Source organism: Taudactylus pleione, unplaced genomic scaffold (genome assembly GCF_031769625.1).
Source record: "Taudactylus pleione unplaced genomic scaffold, aTauple2 ptg000850l, whole genome shotgun sequence".
Lineage (NCBI taxonomy): Eukaryota > Metazoa > Chordata > Amphibia > Anura > Myobatrachidae > Taudactylus > Taudactylus pleione.
Window position 1 is genome coordinate 378,811 of NW_028285252.1, and position 17,157 is coordinate 395,967.

Consider the following 17,157-nt stretch of genomic DNA (forward strand, 5'->3'; position numbering starts at 1 on the left):
CAGATGTTGTCACGTTCAGTTAATCTCAGAAATAATTTTCATCGGTCACCGCACAAAAAAACAGATTATCCCGGAGAAGAACGGCGCAGAGAGTCGCGGAATACGGCTGTCGGTGGCCAGTGATCCGAGCAGCCCTCACAGATGGGAGTCACCAGGGCGGCCTTGTGTCCCGGTTACAGTCACTGGAAGTTGTTATAGGATAACTGGGGTAAAATGTAGCGAGTGCTGCACAGGTTCACGTCTAATTTTTGGCAATCGGGAAGGGGCGCTACAAACAGCGCGGCGTCAACGCTCAATAACATCCGCAGTGGCCAATCGTCCTCGTGGCAGCTCTGATAAACTGTCCAACTTTATATGCAGGATAATCCTATGAGTCTGAAAACATGATAATGACAAGAAAGGTATCTTCTAAATTCCCCAATATACGGGTGATATACTGTAAGTAAATGGAATGATAGGTTTTAGGCAAATGGTTATTCTATACAGTCACTAATATACAGCACCTGGGGAAATATATACATTTCATTACAATACACATTAATCCTTCCTACGTATAACAAATACGGGCGGGGAATGCGTTATCTGGCGCAGGAAGCCGCCTCCCGGTGCTGGCAGACTAACATTCATAGCTCACGCCAGACCCCTCGGCTTCGGGTAACGGTGCTTGGCCGGAGGACCCTCCGTATTTCATATACTGAGATGAAAAATTAGATTGGGGTTTCCAACCCCTGTAATATGTATAAACGCTTGTAAATGATTCCTGATCACTGATACTTACCAATGTCATCCTGTGAGTATCTTTTATCAAAGTGTAAATGGTGTTTTACAGGTCGGCGCATAGATTTCCGGACCAAAATGTCAGCCTCTGTCGAGGGCATAAGCGTCCTCCAATGGGGGAGCTGGCGTATCGAGGGCGGCCTAGCTACGTGCGGATTAGGCATATGACATAGTTTTGCCTTTAAGAGTAATTGAAGATGATACTTAGCGTTAATGTAGCCTCATTTTTATGATTAATTTAAGACCCTCATGAGGCTATAAAGCAGCATTTTTGGAGTAAAATGGAAAAGTAAATGAGTGAGTGTGTTGCCTGGAAATCTGGCGTAGGGCGGAGATTCACGTGATGTTTGTACTCATTACGTCTTGCGTGTTTTCCGGATGATCCACCAGCTGGAAACGCGGGCGCCATTTACAGGGGTGTTACCAGAGACAGGGAAATGGGGACCTAGAATTGCGCTTGTCAGCGTAGACGCTACCTCGGGATAACGTGCGCGTCTCCAAACAGCAGCGTGGGCTGACATATTGTGTGTAACTAACTGTCTCACAGCTGCATGTGATATATCAGTGTGTATGTATTATCGCAGCAATCCCACAGTCTTTTATTTTCTTTGTACACCAAGTGAAGTATCTGTTGAGGTTGAAGAATGTGTCTCATAGTCCTTTTTAGTGGTAGCTGTTCCTCCCACTAATTGCTATCTCCTTTTCAGAGTCTCTCTGGAGGGGAGACCAACATGGCTGCCAGTCACACTCCCATCCTCACTGCTTTCCTCATGAACTGGGATGGCAGAGGGGTGAGGATAGCAGAGTAAAAACAGCTCAAAGGGGCGTTCCAAAGCCCCTCTGCTCACTACAACATGTGATTGGTTGCTGTGGTAGTCATATGGTACTGCATAACTGTATACCATTAGCAGCAAGAAAAAGCATAGCAAGGATACAGTATATGGTAATAACCAACATTCTTATAACCTGCCACCGTGAGGCGCAGCAGTGAATGTGCGGTTGGAGGGGGGATAGGAGGCAGCACCTGTGGATGAGGACACTCCCACTTTGATGTGGCCACACCCCCTGTCTCCAGCCTCTCATCTGAAATGTTTGGAGGGATGTAGAAATATATCATCCTCATTGTGTATTCATACGTGTCTGCTCTCCCGGATGTCTGGGAGACTGCTTAATAATGGGTTATTGTTTGAAAATAAAGTCATACCACCCCCATTGCCACTAGATACGCCTATGGTTAGCGCTAGACACGCCCCTTAGTTACAGCTTGTATAATACTAATACACTTTTATGAATGGCGTTAGACATGGCTGATTGGAGATCCCATATCGACCTTTACCAGCAATATGGGATCTTTACTTGCTAATCGGTACGACGTGATTATTGTGGGTGGGGGGTTCTTACATATAGCGCATGCCCACTGGAGACTTTTTCCTTTACAGAACACTTCTCGGAGCGCATGCAGTGGAAACTGTACAAATGACAATTATTGAATGGAAATTGGATCAAGATTGGACCCCAAATGTCGTTATTCCTGATATATCAATATTCAATGTCCATCCCTACATAACGCTACAAATACATGAGCAGGGCCGAAGTGAGGGGTGTACGACCGGTGCCCCCGCCCAGAGCGCAGAGGAAGTGGCACGGGCGCTACCTCAATGGCACTTTGCATGAGGAGATCCCCAGCAGCAAGGAAAGCCATGGGTGTGCCCTTAGGCCCTGCCTGGGCGCCACCTTGCTGCGCCTACGCATATACCCCACTGGTTGCTGTGTGATGTCATGACATTGCATGTGCTGGGGGGGCAATGACGTGCGGTGAGGTCAATGGCTGGGGAGGCACACATGTATAAAACAGTTTTTATATCAAAACTAGAGCATGATGGAGTATGATAGAGGAGGGGGAGCATGACGGGGAATGATAGGGGAGGGGGAGTATGATAGGCTTGGTTTCTCCTTACTGCACGTCCCTGTTGGGGGGGTTCTCTAGTGGGTCGCCCTGCTACGGCGCTGTGCGTAAGTACAAATTAAGCTTGATAACAAGACGTGTGGTACAAACACTGGCCTGTGCTGCGTAGGCGCAGAACACGCAGCCGTCCTGCAGCGGCAAACGCAGGACTCGTAAAGGGGAGTTTCCCCAACTCTGTGCCAGACCGGGGCTGGCTATCCTATCAGACATGCTAGGCCACGCTCCGTATCCTGCAAATGAATCGCCCCCTTTACTAAATGATTATTTTCCATCCACCATGACATTATTAACCCCCCTCATCCTGTATGGGTTAATCCTGTACAGGTAGATGCAAATCCTGGCATGTTATAATATAACCCATCTCCCAGCAATGATTATTCAGTCTGTAATGACCCTGGGCCCTGACTGATCCCAGCTAATAACCTGCACCTATCAATCATCCATTGCAATGTGCTGGAACTATCGCCATCTAGCGGCGGCCGGGGAGTACTGCACGGGATTACGACTCCTTGCGATGTGTGGGATCTGTCGCCATCTAGCGGCGGCCGGCGAGTGCTACAGGGACGTATGACCCCCTCCGGCTCTCCGTAGACGGCTATTTAAAGCTCAGCACGCCGCGCCTCGCCCTCTGTGTGCCTGAGTCGCTAAGTGAGGAGGGGTGCGAGGGTCCCGGGATCATTCAGGGGCCCCTGGCTGTGAGTAACCTGGGGGCCCCACACCTGACGTCCTTTATCTGGTGTCTGCACAACTGTCCTACGCACCCCAGCGTGCCCTGTAAACCAAGACTTGCTGGGAGATGTAGTTCCACAGGAGCTAGAGAGAGGTGAGTATGCTGCTCCCTTGTGTCAGAGGCTGGGTGACAGTACTGGAGGGTGGGGGCTATTATTATATTTTCTAGGGGGGGGGGGGGTTATTGCTGGTTCTCTGTTCCTGTATTGTATTATTGCCCCTAGAGGCGTTGCAGGCCTGGCCTTGGTTCCATGCCTGTGTCATTAGGTGGCATAGAGGGACGTGGCTGTGTCTACGCTCGGTGCCCAGTATGTGGGTACTAGGAATGATTACCAGCCGGACACCCCATGATGGTCACATTATTATAGTTATATCTCCGTAACATAACCTGTATAATATAACCGGCTGCAGAATGTCATTTGTTGGTACATTGTGTCACTGCTGTATACTGACCTGTTCTGTGTCTGTCCGCAGGGTAGGAGCGGGGTCCCTGATGCCTGGATTATAGGACTATGCGCTTCCTGGTGAGTCTCATCGCTGTATTGTGTATTATTGCCCCTAGAGGCGTTGCAGGCCTGGCCTTGGTTCCATGCCTGTGTCATTAGGTGGCATAGAGGGACGTGGCTGCGTCTACGTTCGGTGCCCAGTATGTGGGTACTAGGAATGATTACCAGCCGGACACCCCATGATGGTCACATTATTATAGTTATATCTCGGTAACATAACCTGTATAATATAACCGGCTGCAGAATGTCATTTGTTGGTACATTGTGTCACTGCTGTATACTGACCTGTTCTGTGTCTGTCCGCAGGGTAGGAGCGGGGTCCCTGATGCCTGGATTATAGGACTATGCGCTTCCTGGTGAGTCTCATCGCTGTATTGTGTATTATTGCCCCTAGAGGCGTTGCAGGCCTGGCCTTGGTTCCATGCCTGTGGCATAGAGGGACGTGGCTGTGTCTACGCTCGGTGCCCAGTATGTGGGTGCTAGGAATGATTACCAGCCGGACACCCCATGAATGTAATATAATTATGTTACTAGAAGTTACCAGGCAGATAAGTTACATCATTGCTGTAGCGCAGGCAGGTCAGACTCAAAGTACCAACCGGGCCGAATATTCAAGGTCTAAGTGTGTGTGTGCCACAACTAAAAAGTCTTATATGCAAGAAAGGTTTATTAATAAAAACCAATGCAGTGCCCCTTATGCAATACCCCCTGAAGTTGTGCCCATTATGCAATGTCCCTAGTAGTGCCCCCTGTAATGTCCCTAGTAGTGCCCCCTGTAATGTCCCTAGTAGTGCCCCCTGTAATGTCCCTAGTAGTGCCCCCTGTAATGTCCCTAGTAGTGCCCCCTGTAATGTCCCTAGTAGTGCCCCTAATGCAGTGCCCTCAGTAATGCCCCTAATGCAGTGCCCTCAGTAATGCCCTAGTAGTGCCCCTAATGTAATGCCCCAGTAAAGCTACTAGTGCCCCAATAATGCCCCTTATGCAGTGCCCCCAGTAATGGTCATAGTGCCCCTTATGCAGAGTCCCCAGTAAAGCTCCTAGTAGTGCCACAATAATGCCCCTTATACAGTGCCCTCAGTAATGTCCCTAGTAGTGCACCTTATGTTGTGCCACTAGTAATGCCCCTTATGCTGTGCCCCCCTCACCTGTGCAGTACTTGCCTTTCTTCACTATGGCTGCTGGGCACCTCTCCAGTCCATGCCGACATCACTCCCACTGTCCCGCGTAGACGCTGCCTCGATCTAATTAGATCCAGAGCAGCAGGTGCAGTGCCGCTCTTCACCTGCGCGTTACCGGTGGTCAGAGGCCTCTTTAGTCTCTGGTAACGCTGGTCTCTGAAGCGATCAGTTTTAAATTAAACCCTGCCCAATCGGAGCTGAGCTCTGGCCATGGCAGGGGTGAGGGACGCAGCTTATATATATATTTGGGCCCACACTGTCTGGCCGCATGTTTGACATCCCTGCTCTGACGTCTATACTGACCTGTTCTGCATCTGATTACAGGACAAGTGCGGTGTCTCCAAACCCCGGATCATACAGGTACGCAGTTCCTGCTGGCTCTGTTCCTGTATTGTATTATTGCCCCTAGAGGCGTTGCAGGCCTGGCCTTGGTTCCATGCCTGTGTCATTAGGTGGCATAGAGGGACGTGGCTGTGTCTACGCTCGGTGCCCAGTATGTGGGTACTAGGAATGATTACCAGCCGGACACCCCATGATGGTCACATTATTATAGTTATATCTCCGTAACATAACCTGTATAATATAACCGGCTGCAGAATGTCATTTGTTGGTACATTGTGTCACTGCTGTATACTGACCTGTTCTGTGTCTGTCCGCAGGGTAAGAGCGGGGTCCCTGATGCCTGGATTATAGGGCTATGCGCTTCCTGGTGAGTCTCATCGCTGTATTGTGTATTATTGCCCCTAGAGGCGTTGCAGGCCTGGCCTTGGTTCCATGCCTGTGTCATTAGGTGGCATAGAGGGACGTGGCTGTGTCTACGCTCGGTGCCCAGTATGTGGGTACTAGGAATGATTACCAGCCGAACACCCCAATGACTGGTTTGGTTTAGTAGATGTGAGGTCTCTAATAAAGGGAATTTTCTTGTATAATGGGATTAGTGAGTTGCGATGTCCATGGTCTGTGCATTATAAGGAATGAGACTCATAATATGATGTTCCAAATTGACGTTTCCCTGCTCCCGGCAGCGTTGTGCGTTCTGCGTGGCCTCAGACTTTTACTGTTCATTCTAGCACCCTGCACCTGTCACAGTCCGAGCAGTTCCTCTCTCCTGGGGTGTCGCTCTCTGTTCTGGTGCTTCTAGCACACTCAGACAATGCACAAATTGTTGACACAGACCAGAGTGCTAGAAGCACCAGAGCAGAAAGACCCCAGGCAGGAAAGATATACTGCACGGGGTGTGACAGGTGCAGGGTGCTAGAATGAACACTAGATATGGGTGTAGTTCTGGGTATGGAGTATATTATCCCATATAAATGTCTGCTTATATTAATGGTGAATATTCTAGTTATGAGAGAAGTTGCTCCTGTTGGTGATCTGTGGGGGTCGGTACAGGGGGATTCTTGTGCTCCTGTAGTTACAGGGCCTGTTGGGGGGTGTAAGGTGCTAAACCCACCGTATAGGGTCTCATCCTCTGCAAACGCCTCTATCTGATGGTGACTTCTGTTGTCTGTAGGTGGCTGGGGAGCAGGATACAGATATTCGGGTGAGTATACACCGAGCTGGTTACTGCGAGAGACTTGCAGGAGCCCAGAGCAGCCCTCGCTGGTTCGGTGCGGTCACTGGAGTGTAAGCTCTACACCAAGAACCTCTTACTGCTCTTTACTATGTTTCAAATTGTTTTTTGTTTTATTTCCTTCTGTGAATTCTTTCAATAAAATTTATTAAAACTTGGATTTTTGTTCATTTCAAAATGTATTAATCTGGTTTCTCATCTTTATTACGGACCTCAGTGGCCTCTAAGTTCCTTTATGCTGCTCTCTGGAGAGTTCTAATCGTTCTGTATACCTAAAGCTGGGTACACACGTAAAGATTATATGTCCAATCATCCAACTAGCTGATTGGTTGGAATGAGAATCTGGTAACGTATGGGAGTAACTGATGATCAGCAATTTGCTCCCAAACGCCGGAAAATGGACAAAAACTGTTGTTTGAACAAATTGTTTCGCTCAAACATTTAACAAACTTGTCTGACGCCATTTTCATCTGTTTTCTGGCATTTAGGAGCAAATTGCTGATCATCAGTTACTCCCCATACGTTACCAGATTCTCATTCCAACCAATCAACTAGTTGGACAGATCTTTGCGTTTGTACCCAGGTTAAACGTCTGGTTTTGGCTTATTCGGGGCAGGTTTGTTCATCTAATGTAACTGAGCAGTTTGCGGTGCCCACATTTTTCTTTATAAACTACTTTAGAGATGTATAAGGGACATTGCTGCCCACTATCCCAAATTACCCCTATATTGTCTGCGGGATGTGCCCAGTGTACACGGGTCTCTGGGGCAGATGTATCAGACAGTGTAACGAGATAATGAGCCAACCAATCAGGCGTTGTAATCTTTCAGATACAGCCAGTAACATGGCAGTTAGAAGCTGATTGGTACTTTATCTCCAAGGTTTGAGACATCTCCCCCCTCTGGTCTAGTAATAACACCAGCTGGTTAATCAGAGCTGCAACCCCCCTGTTCTGTGACTGTGGTAATATGGGGGGGGGGAGGAATGGCGGGAGTCATCGGATAAGTGTTCAGGGCTGGCGGTATACTCTTAATTCACTGTATTTCTGCCATTATGTGTTGGTACAGAACAAAGCTCATATATGTAATATATTGTTGATAACACCCCCAGCAGTTATAGCCTCACCTGGGCAGAAAAGAGAATCTCTCTATATCTCTCCTCCCCCCTCAATACTAGTAATTCTCTGTATCAGAGGTTCCCAAACTCTGCCCTGACAGGCCATGGCTTAAGGATATCCATGGTTGGGTACAGGTAACTAAATTAGCAGCTCAGTCAATTCAATGTAACCATCTGGACTGTAGTATAGAGAGCTGTAAAATCCTGGACTGTAATGGAGTTTGGGAATCGCCCTATATAGTGGGTTGGCACATGTGCCACACCCCCCCAGTTGGACTGTTCCGGGTGGCACGGGGACTCTGCCGCAGCTGCACATACTTGGCGGCCAGAACACGGGAAGTGGCTGCTGCAGGCCCCTGTTATAAACCCGGTCGGAGCGTCTGTACAGCGACTTCTCCCGGCTGCCTGACGTGTACCTTCAGTGGCCGGCCATCCAACCAATCATGAGGCCGGGATCTCTGCACACTGATTGGAGCGCAGGAAGCAGCCAGGACGGGGTTGGAGCATGGTAATGTCGTCTGGGTTTATAATCTAATGTATAGGACAGAGGTTCCCAAAGTCCGCCATTACAGTCCATGTTTTAGGGATATCCATGCTTGAGCGCAGGTGACTTAATTAGTACCTCAATCCATTTGATCTAACCATCTGGACTCAAGCTTGGATATTCCTAAAACGTGGAATGTAATGGCGGACTTTTGAGAACCTCTGGTGTAAGAGGATGGACATTAATGTGTGGTATGATATGTGGGGTGTTCATATATGGGGGATGAGGGTTTGCAGATTTTCTATCTGACTCCTAATAGGAGGGGAGGTATTTAAAGAGGGGTCAGATCGGGGCTTTGATTTTTAATGGAGGAGGCCGGATGCTGCAGTCTTAATAATCTAGAATACTAATTAGTAAATCCTTACTGCAGACCTGGCACATTGAGCTGGGTGAGATCTTACACTGGCAGCACAATGTGACCCTGCGCTCTCTCATATTAGCGTTTTAGAAGCTTTTTCTTTCCCCCTTCATCCCTGCGGTTTCCTGTGTGAGTAATAGATTGGAGATATGGTATCTGGCCTCTGTCAACTGTAGTTTGTGGACAATTTAAAAATCTCTAATTGCCCAATGCAGTAGTTATAGCCAAGCCGCAAACTAATTGGGGTCTGATAAAGCTGGCACAATGGGGATGTTGGGTGCTGATTTCATTAGATGATGGCGTCATGTCACAAGGTTATAAGTCTATCCAGTGTGTCACTTTCATTATTGATGGCGATGCCACACACTGAAAACCCTGTTCCAGCCGTTTGCCGCCGCGGTGGCGTACACCACTGATTACCCCGAAATGATGGAGATTGTTTCTGTGAAGTCCTGAAATGTCTGAGCTCCTCCGATGATTAATAGCCTGACGAAGGCAGCGACTTGTAAATCTTTCCTCATTAAACGGGCATTATTGGGGCTAAAGGTGCCATTAGCTGAACGTCTGCTGCCAGCTGGAAAATGAACCAGTTAATTGGTAAAAGTCAGTGCCTAATAGAAGCGTTGGTGCTGAAAGGCTCCTAATGAGATTCCATCGCAGGAGCCACCAGGAAAATGAGTTTGTTTGGCAAATGGTTGCAGAGTCGGTAACATCTGTGCCCCCCTAATATTGGCCGCAAAACATTTTGTCCAGCATTACTAGCCCGCATAGCGCATAGGTGGCCCTGACTACCCTAATGCAATACATCCTACCGCCTGTGTTTTACCTGTCAGGGGGTGTAATCTAATGCTGGTTTGGATCACTATTTTTTTTTTCTTTTTGAATGTTACGACAAAAATATCCCCTTCATTAATGCTGACTTTGCCATTGTCTGATATGATGGTACCATATCGCATAGCCCCAGCCTGATCATTGCCCTGTAGCCTGCAGATGCTTTAGTACAGGATAGTTCATTTATGGAGCTCCAATAAAGCTCAGGGTTAGAAAAGGCTGGTTAGGACTGCATCTGGCATGAGCGATGTGTATGTTATATGTGTATATATAGACACATACCTGGCTGTAAAGGTCATCTCACATGTACTTTTATGTACGTGTAATTTATTTTTCTTGCCAAACCAGATGCTTTATTAAAACTTATGTCAGCCACATGTAATCTACTCTCTGGCCACAAGAGGGCACAATAACATCACCGTTCACTCTTTAATCAACATGTTTAATTGAAAAGTGTATTAGACTACACATGTGCCCCCTGTTGTAAGTTAATAAAGAGATATTTTCTTTTAGAACCTAGCTGAGGTGATTGATGCTAGTGTAAGACAGGCTATGGGGGAATCACGTGACTGCCAGTGATACGGCTCCACGTTTAAACGAGCGAGATAGAAGAAAGTACAACAGGTCCCAAAGCGCGGCCACGGACCGTCTTGACAGATTTCGCGACTTATAGCGATATCACAAGCGTAGGCCCATTATAACGCGCAGCCACCAGGACTGTATTACCGCAGGGCGATGAGGAAAAGGTGAAAAGTTACATTAGTATAATTTATCCAATCGCACAAATATTTTTTAATAGGCCAATAATAATTAATATACTGATTAAGAAACTATAGCCTCACTAGAGTATGTTACTTTGCAGTAGCTCAGAGCGCACTTTACCATATCTATAAATGACCATTCTTAAAACTGCAAATTAGTGCTTATATACGAGATTCAACGACGACATTTTTCTGCCATGGCGCCGAATCCTCCTCCTCTCCGCCTGACACAGCGCAGTGATTATAGGGTAATGTTTTCAGCATTCATACGTCAAATCCATTGCCCTAAGTGGTCTTGAGCCGTGTTCCGATGTGTCGCTCGGGCACTAGAGGGGTCTGTGGATTCGCTGCCCTCAGCCGGCTTTCCAGGTTGCCATAGAAATCATTTCAAGTGTTGTGATAAGAATCACATTCATCGACTGCAGCTCGGGAGAAGGAACCTTTCCCACGATAAGGAACAAATGGTTTATCAAGGAGAATGAGGTCGCTGTGTGTATAAAAGAGCCCGGCTTGAAGCTAATCACACAGGGCACATGTGTGTTCAGGTTAAATGTGATCTCAGCACAGCACTTAAATAAAAGTACCTATTCTCACTACCACGCGTGTGCTGTGTTGTATGTAGCTCCCAGCTAAGAAAGAGATTAAAGAGGACATGTCACATAAAAGCCTTTTATTTACATGTAAAGTGTTTGTTGGAGACGAACGCAGCAGGTGCAGACTCCACAGGGAACGGGTCAGCCCGCAAACGGCGCAAGAGCATCTCAGGACAGACACTCAGCGGCCAGGTGTAAGAAGGAGGCATGTTGGCCAGTCCGAAGAGAGAAGAGTCTAGAACTCCTCATCTATGTATCCAATTAGGAGTATTTGGTATTGGAAATCTTTTTCCAAAGCAAAGTCTTTAGGTTGTTTAAGACGAGCGAATGGTGCACCTCCATCTGCCTGGCCAGGCCGCTGAGAGTCATGCAAGTCCGCAGCTGCTTCTGCAACTCTTCCTTCAAGTCGGAAGGAGAGCCGTAGAGCAGGTATTCTTGCATCAGCTTGCACGCTTTGGCCAAGTTCGGCTGGATAACGTCGTTTTTACACTGTTTCATGAGCTTGTCGCAAACCGCGGTGCAGTCCCTGCCGAAGGTGCAGTCCGAGTTTTGTTCGCAGTGTCGGCCCTTCAGGAACCCCCTGATTGTCATCTCCGTGGCCACCTTCCTCAGGTCCACCACTTTGAAGTCGTACTTCTCGTTGTACCCAATGTTTTTGAAGCTGGTCTCGCAAATGAAGAAGCTGCCGTAGGTACCGTGGAAGATCTCCTCCACAAACTCCAACAGCCCAATGGAGATTTTGGCTCGCCTCGGCCAGGCCGGGGCGAACCACTGGTGGATAATCCTGTGCAGGGGAGAAGGCAGCAGGTTCTGCAGGAAGCCGGGCATCTGGGTGCCGTAGAGGGAATCGTGCGGGATCTTCTCCGTGACGTAGAGGTCCCCGCAGTGACCCAGCAGCTGGGACGTGTGCTCCTTCTCCTGCAAGGACAACATGAGCAGAAACTCGTTCAGCTGCAGCAAAGCCCAGATAGACTTGGCTTCTGCCAGGGACACTTTCCCGTCCTCATTAACGTCCGCTATGGTTAAAATCCGTTCGACCAAAGCCGCGAGGGACGTCTGGTCTCCCAGGTTAGCCTGTAGGGGGAGAAGAGGAGCCAGGTTTATATTGTGTATAAATGGTTTTACCATGTACATATAGACTGATCAGCAGAAGCCGTTATTGTGCCACTGTCATAGACTATTATAATAAACATTCTGCAGTTATATAAATGTGGATACAGCCAATGTCTCACAGAAGTCACAGCTTTACTAAGCATCTATTAATAACAAAGCACAATGCAAATGACATGACCCCTGGTTACTGATGTTCCACTAGGTGGCGCTGCTCTGTATGTATCTATAGCTATATCTTATGTATGGTGTATATTCTGTATGTATCTATAGCTATATCTTATGTACGGTGTATATTCTGTATGTATCTATAGCTATAGCTAATGTATGGTGTATATTCTGTATGTATCTATAGCTATAGCTAATGTATGGTGTATATTCTGTATGTATCTATATCTTATGTATGGTGTATATTCTGTATGTATCTATAGCTTATGTATGGTGTATATTCTGTATGTATCTATAGCTATAGCTTATGTATGGTGTATATTCTGTATGTATCTATAGCTATATCTTATGTACGGTGTATATTCTGTATGTATCTATAGCTATATCTTATGTACGGTGTATATTCTGTATGTATCTATAGCTATATCTTATGTATGGTGTATATTCTGTATGTATCTATAGCTATATCTTATGTATGGTGTATATTCTGTATGTATCTATATCTTATGTATGGTGTATATTCTGTATGTATCTATATCTTATGTATGGTGTATATTCTGTATGCATCTATAGCTATAGCTTATGTATGGTGTATATTCTGTATGTATCTATAGCTATATCTTATGTACGGTGTATATTCTGTATGTATCTATAGCTATATCTTATGTACGGTGTATATTCTGTATGTATCTATAGCTATATCTTATGTACGGTGTATATTCTGTATGTATCTATAGCTATATCTTATGTACGGTGTATATTCTGTATGTATCTATAGCTATATCTTATGTATGGTGTATATTCTGTATGTATCTATAGCTATATCTTATGTACGGTGTATATTCTGTATGTAGCTATAGCTATATCTTATGTACGGTGTATATTCTGTATGTATCTATAGCTATATCTTATGTATGGTGTATATTCTGTGTGTATCTATAGCTATATCTTATGTATGGTGTATATTCTGTGTCTATCTATAGCTATATCTTATGTACGGTGTATATTCTGTATGTATCTATAGCTATATCTTATGTACGGTGTATATTCTGTATGTATCTATAGCTATAGCTTATGTATGGTGTATATTCTGTGTGTATCTATAGCTATATCTTATGTATGGTGTATATTCTGTATGTATCTATAGCTATATCTTATGTACGGTGTATATTCTGTATGTATCTATAGCTATAGCTAATGTATGGTGTATATTCTGTATGTATCTATAGCTATAGCTAATGTATGGTGTATATTCTGTATGTATCTATATCTTATGTATGGTGTATATTCTGTATGTATCTATAGCTTATGTATGGTGTATATTCTGTATGTATCTATAGCTATAGCTTATGTATGGTGTATATTCTGTATGTATCTATAGCTATATCTTATGTACGGTGTATATTCTGTATGTATCTATAGCTATATCTTATGTACGGTGTATATTCTGTATGTATCTATAGCTATATCTTATGTATGGTGTATATTCTGTATGTATCTATAGCTATATCTTATGTATGGTGTATATTCTGTATGTATCTATATCTTATGTATGGTGTATATTCTGTATGTATCTATATCTTATGTATGGTGTATATTCTGTATGCATCTATAGCTATAGCTTATGTACGGTGTATATTCTGTATGTATCTATAGCTATATCTTATGTACGGTGTATATTCTGTATGTATCTATAGCTATATCTTATGTACGGTGTATATTCTGTATGTATCTATAGCTATATCTTATGTACGGTGTATATTCTGTATGTATCTATAGCTATATCTTATGTACGGTGTATATTCTGTATGTATCTATAGCTATATCTTATGTATGGTGTATATTCTGTATGTATCTATAGCTATATCTTATGTACGGTGTATATTCTGTATGTATCTATAGCTATATCTTATGTACGGTGTATATTCTGTATGTATCTATAGCTATATCTTATGTATGGTGTATATTCTGTGTGTATCTATAGCTATATCTTATGTATGGTGTATATTCTGTGTCTATCTATAGCTATATCTTATGTACGGTGTATATTCTGTATGTATCTATAGCTATATCTTATGTACGGTGTATATTCTGTATGTATCTATAGCTATAGCTTATGTATGGTGTATATTCTGTATGTATCTATAGCTACATCTTATGTATGGTGTATATTCTGTATGTATCTATAGCTATATCTTATGTATGGTGTATATTCTGTGTGTATCTATAGCTATATCTTATGTACGGTGTATATTCTGTATGTATCTATAGCTATATCTTATGTACGGTGTATATTCTGTATGTATCTATAGCTATATCTTATGTACGATGTATATTCTGTATGTATCTATAGCTATATCTTATGTATGGTGTATATTCTGTATGTATCTATAGCTATATCTTATGTATGGTGTATATTCTGTATGTATCTATAATCTTATGTATGGTGTATATTCTGTATGTATCTATAGCTATATCTTATGTATGGTGTATATTCTGTATGCATCTATAGCTATATCTAATGTATGGTGTATATTCTGTATGTATCTATAGCTTTCTACTTCAGGGTCCATAGGGGTCCACAGGGTGACCTTGGGGTATAGCTGGATCCTGGATCCTCGGGCACCACGGAGTTAAAGCTTTTAGCTGCTCCCAGGATGCACTTGGGTCCAACCTCCCCTATACCCCGCCCCCGAGCCACAGGCACCTCAGTTTTAGATGGTGCCCGGCCGGAGTCGGGTCACCCTGCGGGGTGGGCTGCAGGAGCAGCCCCCTAAAGCTTTTAATTTTTTTATTTAACTTAGTTAAATTTATTTATTTTTTACTATTAGTTTTTTCTCTAGAGCAGCAGCGCTGGGCTGTCTGTACAGACGCCCACGCTGCCGCTCCTTCTCCCTGCTGGCGCCGCGACGCCAGCACTGAACTGGGGATCGCGGCGGGGGAAGCCAGAGTCTGTACTAGCCGGACTCTGGCTTCCCCCGGGACTGCTGCCGGAAGACGCCGGGGAGATCAGGTAAGCCGCGCACCGCTGATTAGCGGCGGTGCGCGGGTTCCTTTTAAATGCAGTCCCATGCCCCCGGTCTAGGGGACAGACCGGGGGCGCTAGCGGTGGCGCCGGGCCCCCCCTCCAGCGGAGGCATACCCCGCCAGACCACTAGACCACCAGGGTTAATATCGCGGCAAGCGGGATGCCGGCAACCCGGGGGTTAATATGCTAGCCAGGGGAGGAAGCCTTCCCTGTCAGCGGCTCCTCCCCTCAGCTCAGCGCGCCTTTCAGCTCGGAGTCTGGCGTCGCTGAGCTGCAGATACTCGGCCACTCCTCCTCTGAGGTCTCCAGCGGCCATTTTCTCTGTGGCAGCGTGGATACTCTCAGGGAGCACGCGGACCGGTCCCCCTGTGTACCTCTCCCCTGCAGAAGGACAGTGTACACAGCGCTATAGCCCTCCCAGACACTGAATCTGGGAGGTTGATTGTAGTGGAAAGGTGCAGTGAGTATATCTTCCTGCATGGTATGTGACTTTTGCTAGTGCTGCCTGTCTGTGTCTTTTTTCTACTTACTGTCAGCCTGTACCTATCCCTTTCCTTCTCCTACAAGCCCTACAGGTGTGCGGGGGAAGGGTGTTTCTACTGACCTCACCTATATAGATCACGTATTTGTGAGGTCCGTCACATACAGTTGTGTGCTACACGGTGCCATATTGTGGGCTGTTGTTCAGCACACTGGTGAGTGCGCACGTTTTCTTCCTAAGTCATGTCTGAGGAGGAGATTGAGCACTCCGGGGCTCCGGTATTGTTCTCCTGCAGGCGCTGTTCTGCAGGAGTGGATAGGGAGGATTTGTCACAGGACGGCCTGTGCGGACGGTGCCAGGCGGTCCCTGGTACGTCTAAACCTCCCATTTCGCAGGAGCCACCATGGGCGATGTTTTCCCAGGTGCTGGTGTCCATCGCGGACCGTCTGTCGGTCCCGACTGCCGCCCCTACTAGGGCGTTGCCCCAGCCTGCCATCCCCCATTCCCCGGGTGTCCCACAATTATTGCAGACTCCCCCGGGGTCTCAGCCTGTTGGTCCCTATGCGGGGTTGCCAATGTATATTCAGTCCACCCCTGTGGCACAGCCGGCTGTGGTGCCGTTTCAGGCTCCTGTGACAGCTCCTCCACCCTGGGTGGATGCGCTTTCCCACACTGTCCAAGATTTGGCGGCAGCATCTTCGGCTTTTCAGTCGATGTTGCGCAGTGACGTGCCCTCCAGGGCGTCTAAACGCTCAGTCATGGCACAGGCTGCGCACCTTTCGGATTCTGAGGGGTTCTCGGATGATGGTGAGGTACAGGATGACTCAGCCTCAGATGCCTCAGTCCAGGAGGTAGACACTAAGTCTTCCATCAATGTGCGGGCTATTCTTCTGATTGAGGATGAGGCACCCGCTCCCAAGTCAAGGTATCCTAGTTTTAAAAAGGCTAAGGTTACTTCTACAGCGTTCCCCTTGTCTGATCAGTTGACTGATCACATGGCGGTGGCCTGGCAGACGCCCAGTAAGCGTTTCCTGCCACAGAAACGCTTGGCGTCCAAATATCCATTCCCGGAAGCGCATTGTAAGAAATGGGAAACTCCGCCTGCAGTCGATTCCCATGTAACACGCCTCATCAGGAGTGCTACTTTGCCATTGCCGTCTATATCCTCGCTGAAGGATCCTACGGACAGGAAGGTGGAGACTTGTCTAAAGTCTATTTATTCTCTCTCAGGGGCTGTAGCCCGGCCGTCCATGGCCATCTCCTGGGTGGCCAAGGCCATTGAGGGGTGGGCCAACGCCTTGGAGGACACGTTTACGGATGAATCTCCGGACGTCCAGAGGGCGTTGTTAGGACAGATGAGAGATGCCGCCTCCTACATTGGAGAAGCATCTTTGGATGCTAGCCTGTTGACCTCTAGGGTTTCGGCGGCAGCAGTGTC

General features: G+C 46.4%; 1 protein-coding gene, 1 long non-coding RNA gene and 5 other non-coding genes across 8 annotated transcripts in view; 6 read left to right on the top strand and 1 right to left on the bottom strand.

Annotated features, from left to right (window-relative positions):
• Positions 1–3,318: 3,318 nt before the first annotated feature.
• On the top strand, positions 3,319–6,887 carry LOC148474337 (uncharacterized). Its single transcript, XR_015872895.1, has 6 exons — positions 3,319–3,566; positions 3,947–3,996; positions 4,285–4,334; positions 5,481–5,516; positions 5,816–5,865; positions 6,670–6,887. It is a non-coding gene; the product is annotated as an uncharacterized LOC148474337 (long non-coding RNA).
• Positions 3,686–3,817, top strand: LOC148474338 (small nucleolar RNA SNORA17). Its single transcript, XR_015872898.1, has one exon. It is a non-coding gene; the product is annotated as a small nucleolar RNA SNORA17 (small nucleolar RNA).
• Positions 4,024–4,155, top strand: LOC148474339 (small nucleolar RNA SNORA17). The gene has a single exon (XR_015872900.1). It is a non-coding gene; the product is annotated as a small nucleolar RNA SNORA17 (small nucleolar RNA).
• LOC148474340 (small nucleolar RNA SNORA17) lies at positions 4,362–4,483 on the top strand. Its single transcript, XR_015872896.1, has one exon. It is a non-coding gene; the product is annotated as a small nucleolar RNA SNORA17 (small nucleolar RNA).
• Positions 5,555–5,686, top strand: LOC148474341 (small nucleolar RNA SNORA17). Its single transcript, XR_015872899.1, has one exon. It is a non-coding gene; the product is annotated as a small nucleolar RNA SNORA17 (small nucleolar RNA).
• Positions 5,893–6,024, top strand: LOC148474342 (small nucleolar RNA SNORA17). Its single transcript, XR_015872897.1, has one exon. It is a non-coding gene; the product is annotated as a small nucleolar RNA SNORA17 (small nucleolar RNA).
• A 4,105-nt stretch (positions 6,888–10,992) lies between the features above and the next one.
• The window catches only part of DIPK1B (divergent protein kinase domain 1B), a 104,162-nt gene continuing 97,997 nt past the window's right edge, over positions 10,993–17,157 (bottom strand). For both annotated transcript variants that reach the window (XM_088458767.1, XM_088458768.1), the window contains exon 6: positions 10,993–12,006. In XM_088458767.1, coding sequence (XP_088314893.1) covers positions 11,194–12,006 — 813 coding nt within the window. In that variant the 3' untranslated portion in view covers positions 10,993–11,193. The remainder of the gene's footprint in view (positions 12,007–17,157) is intronic.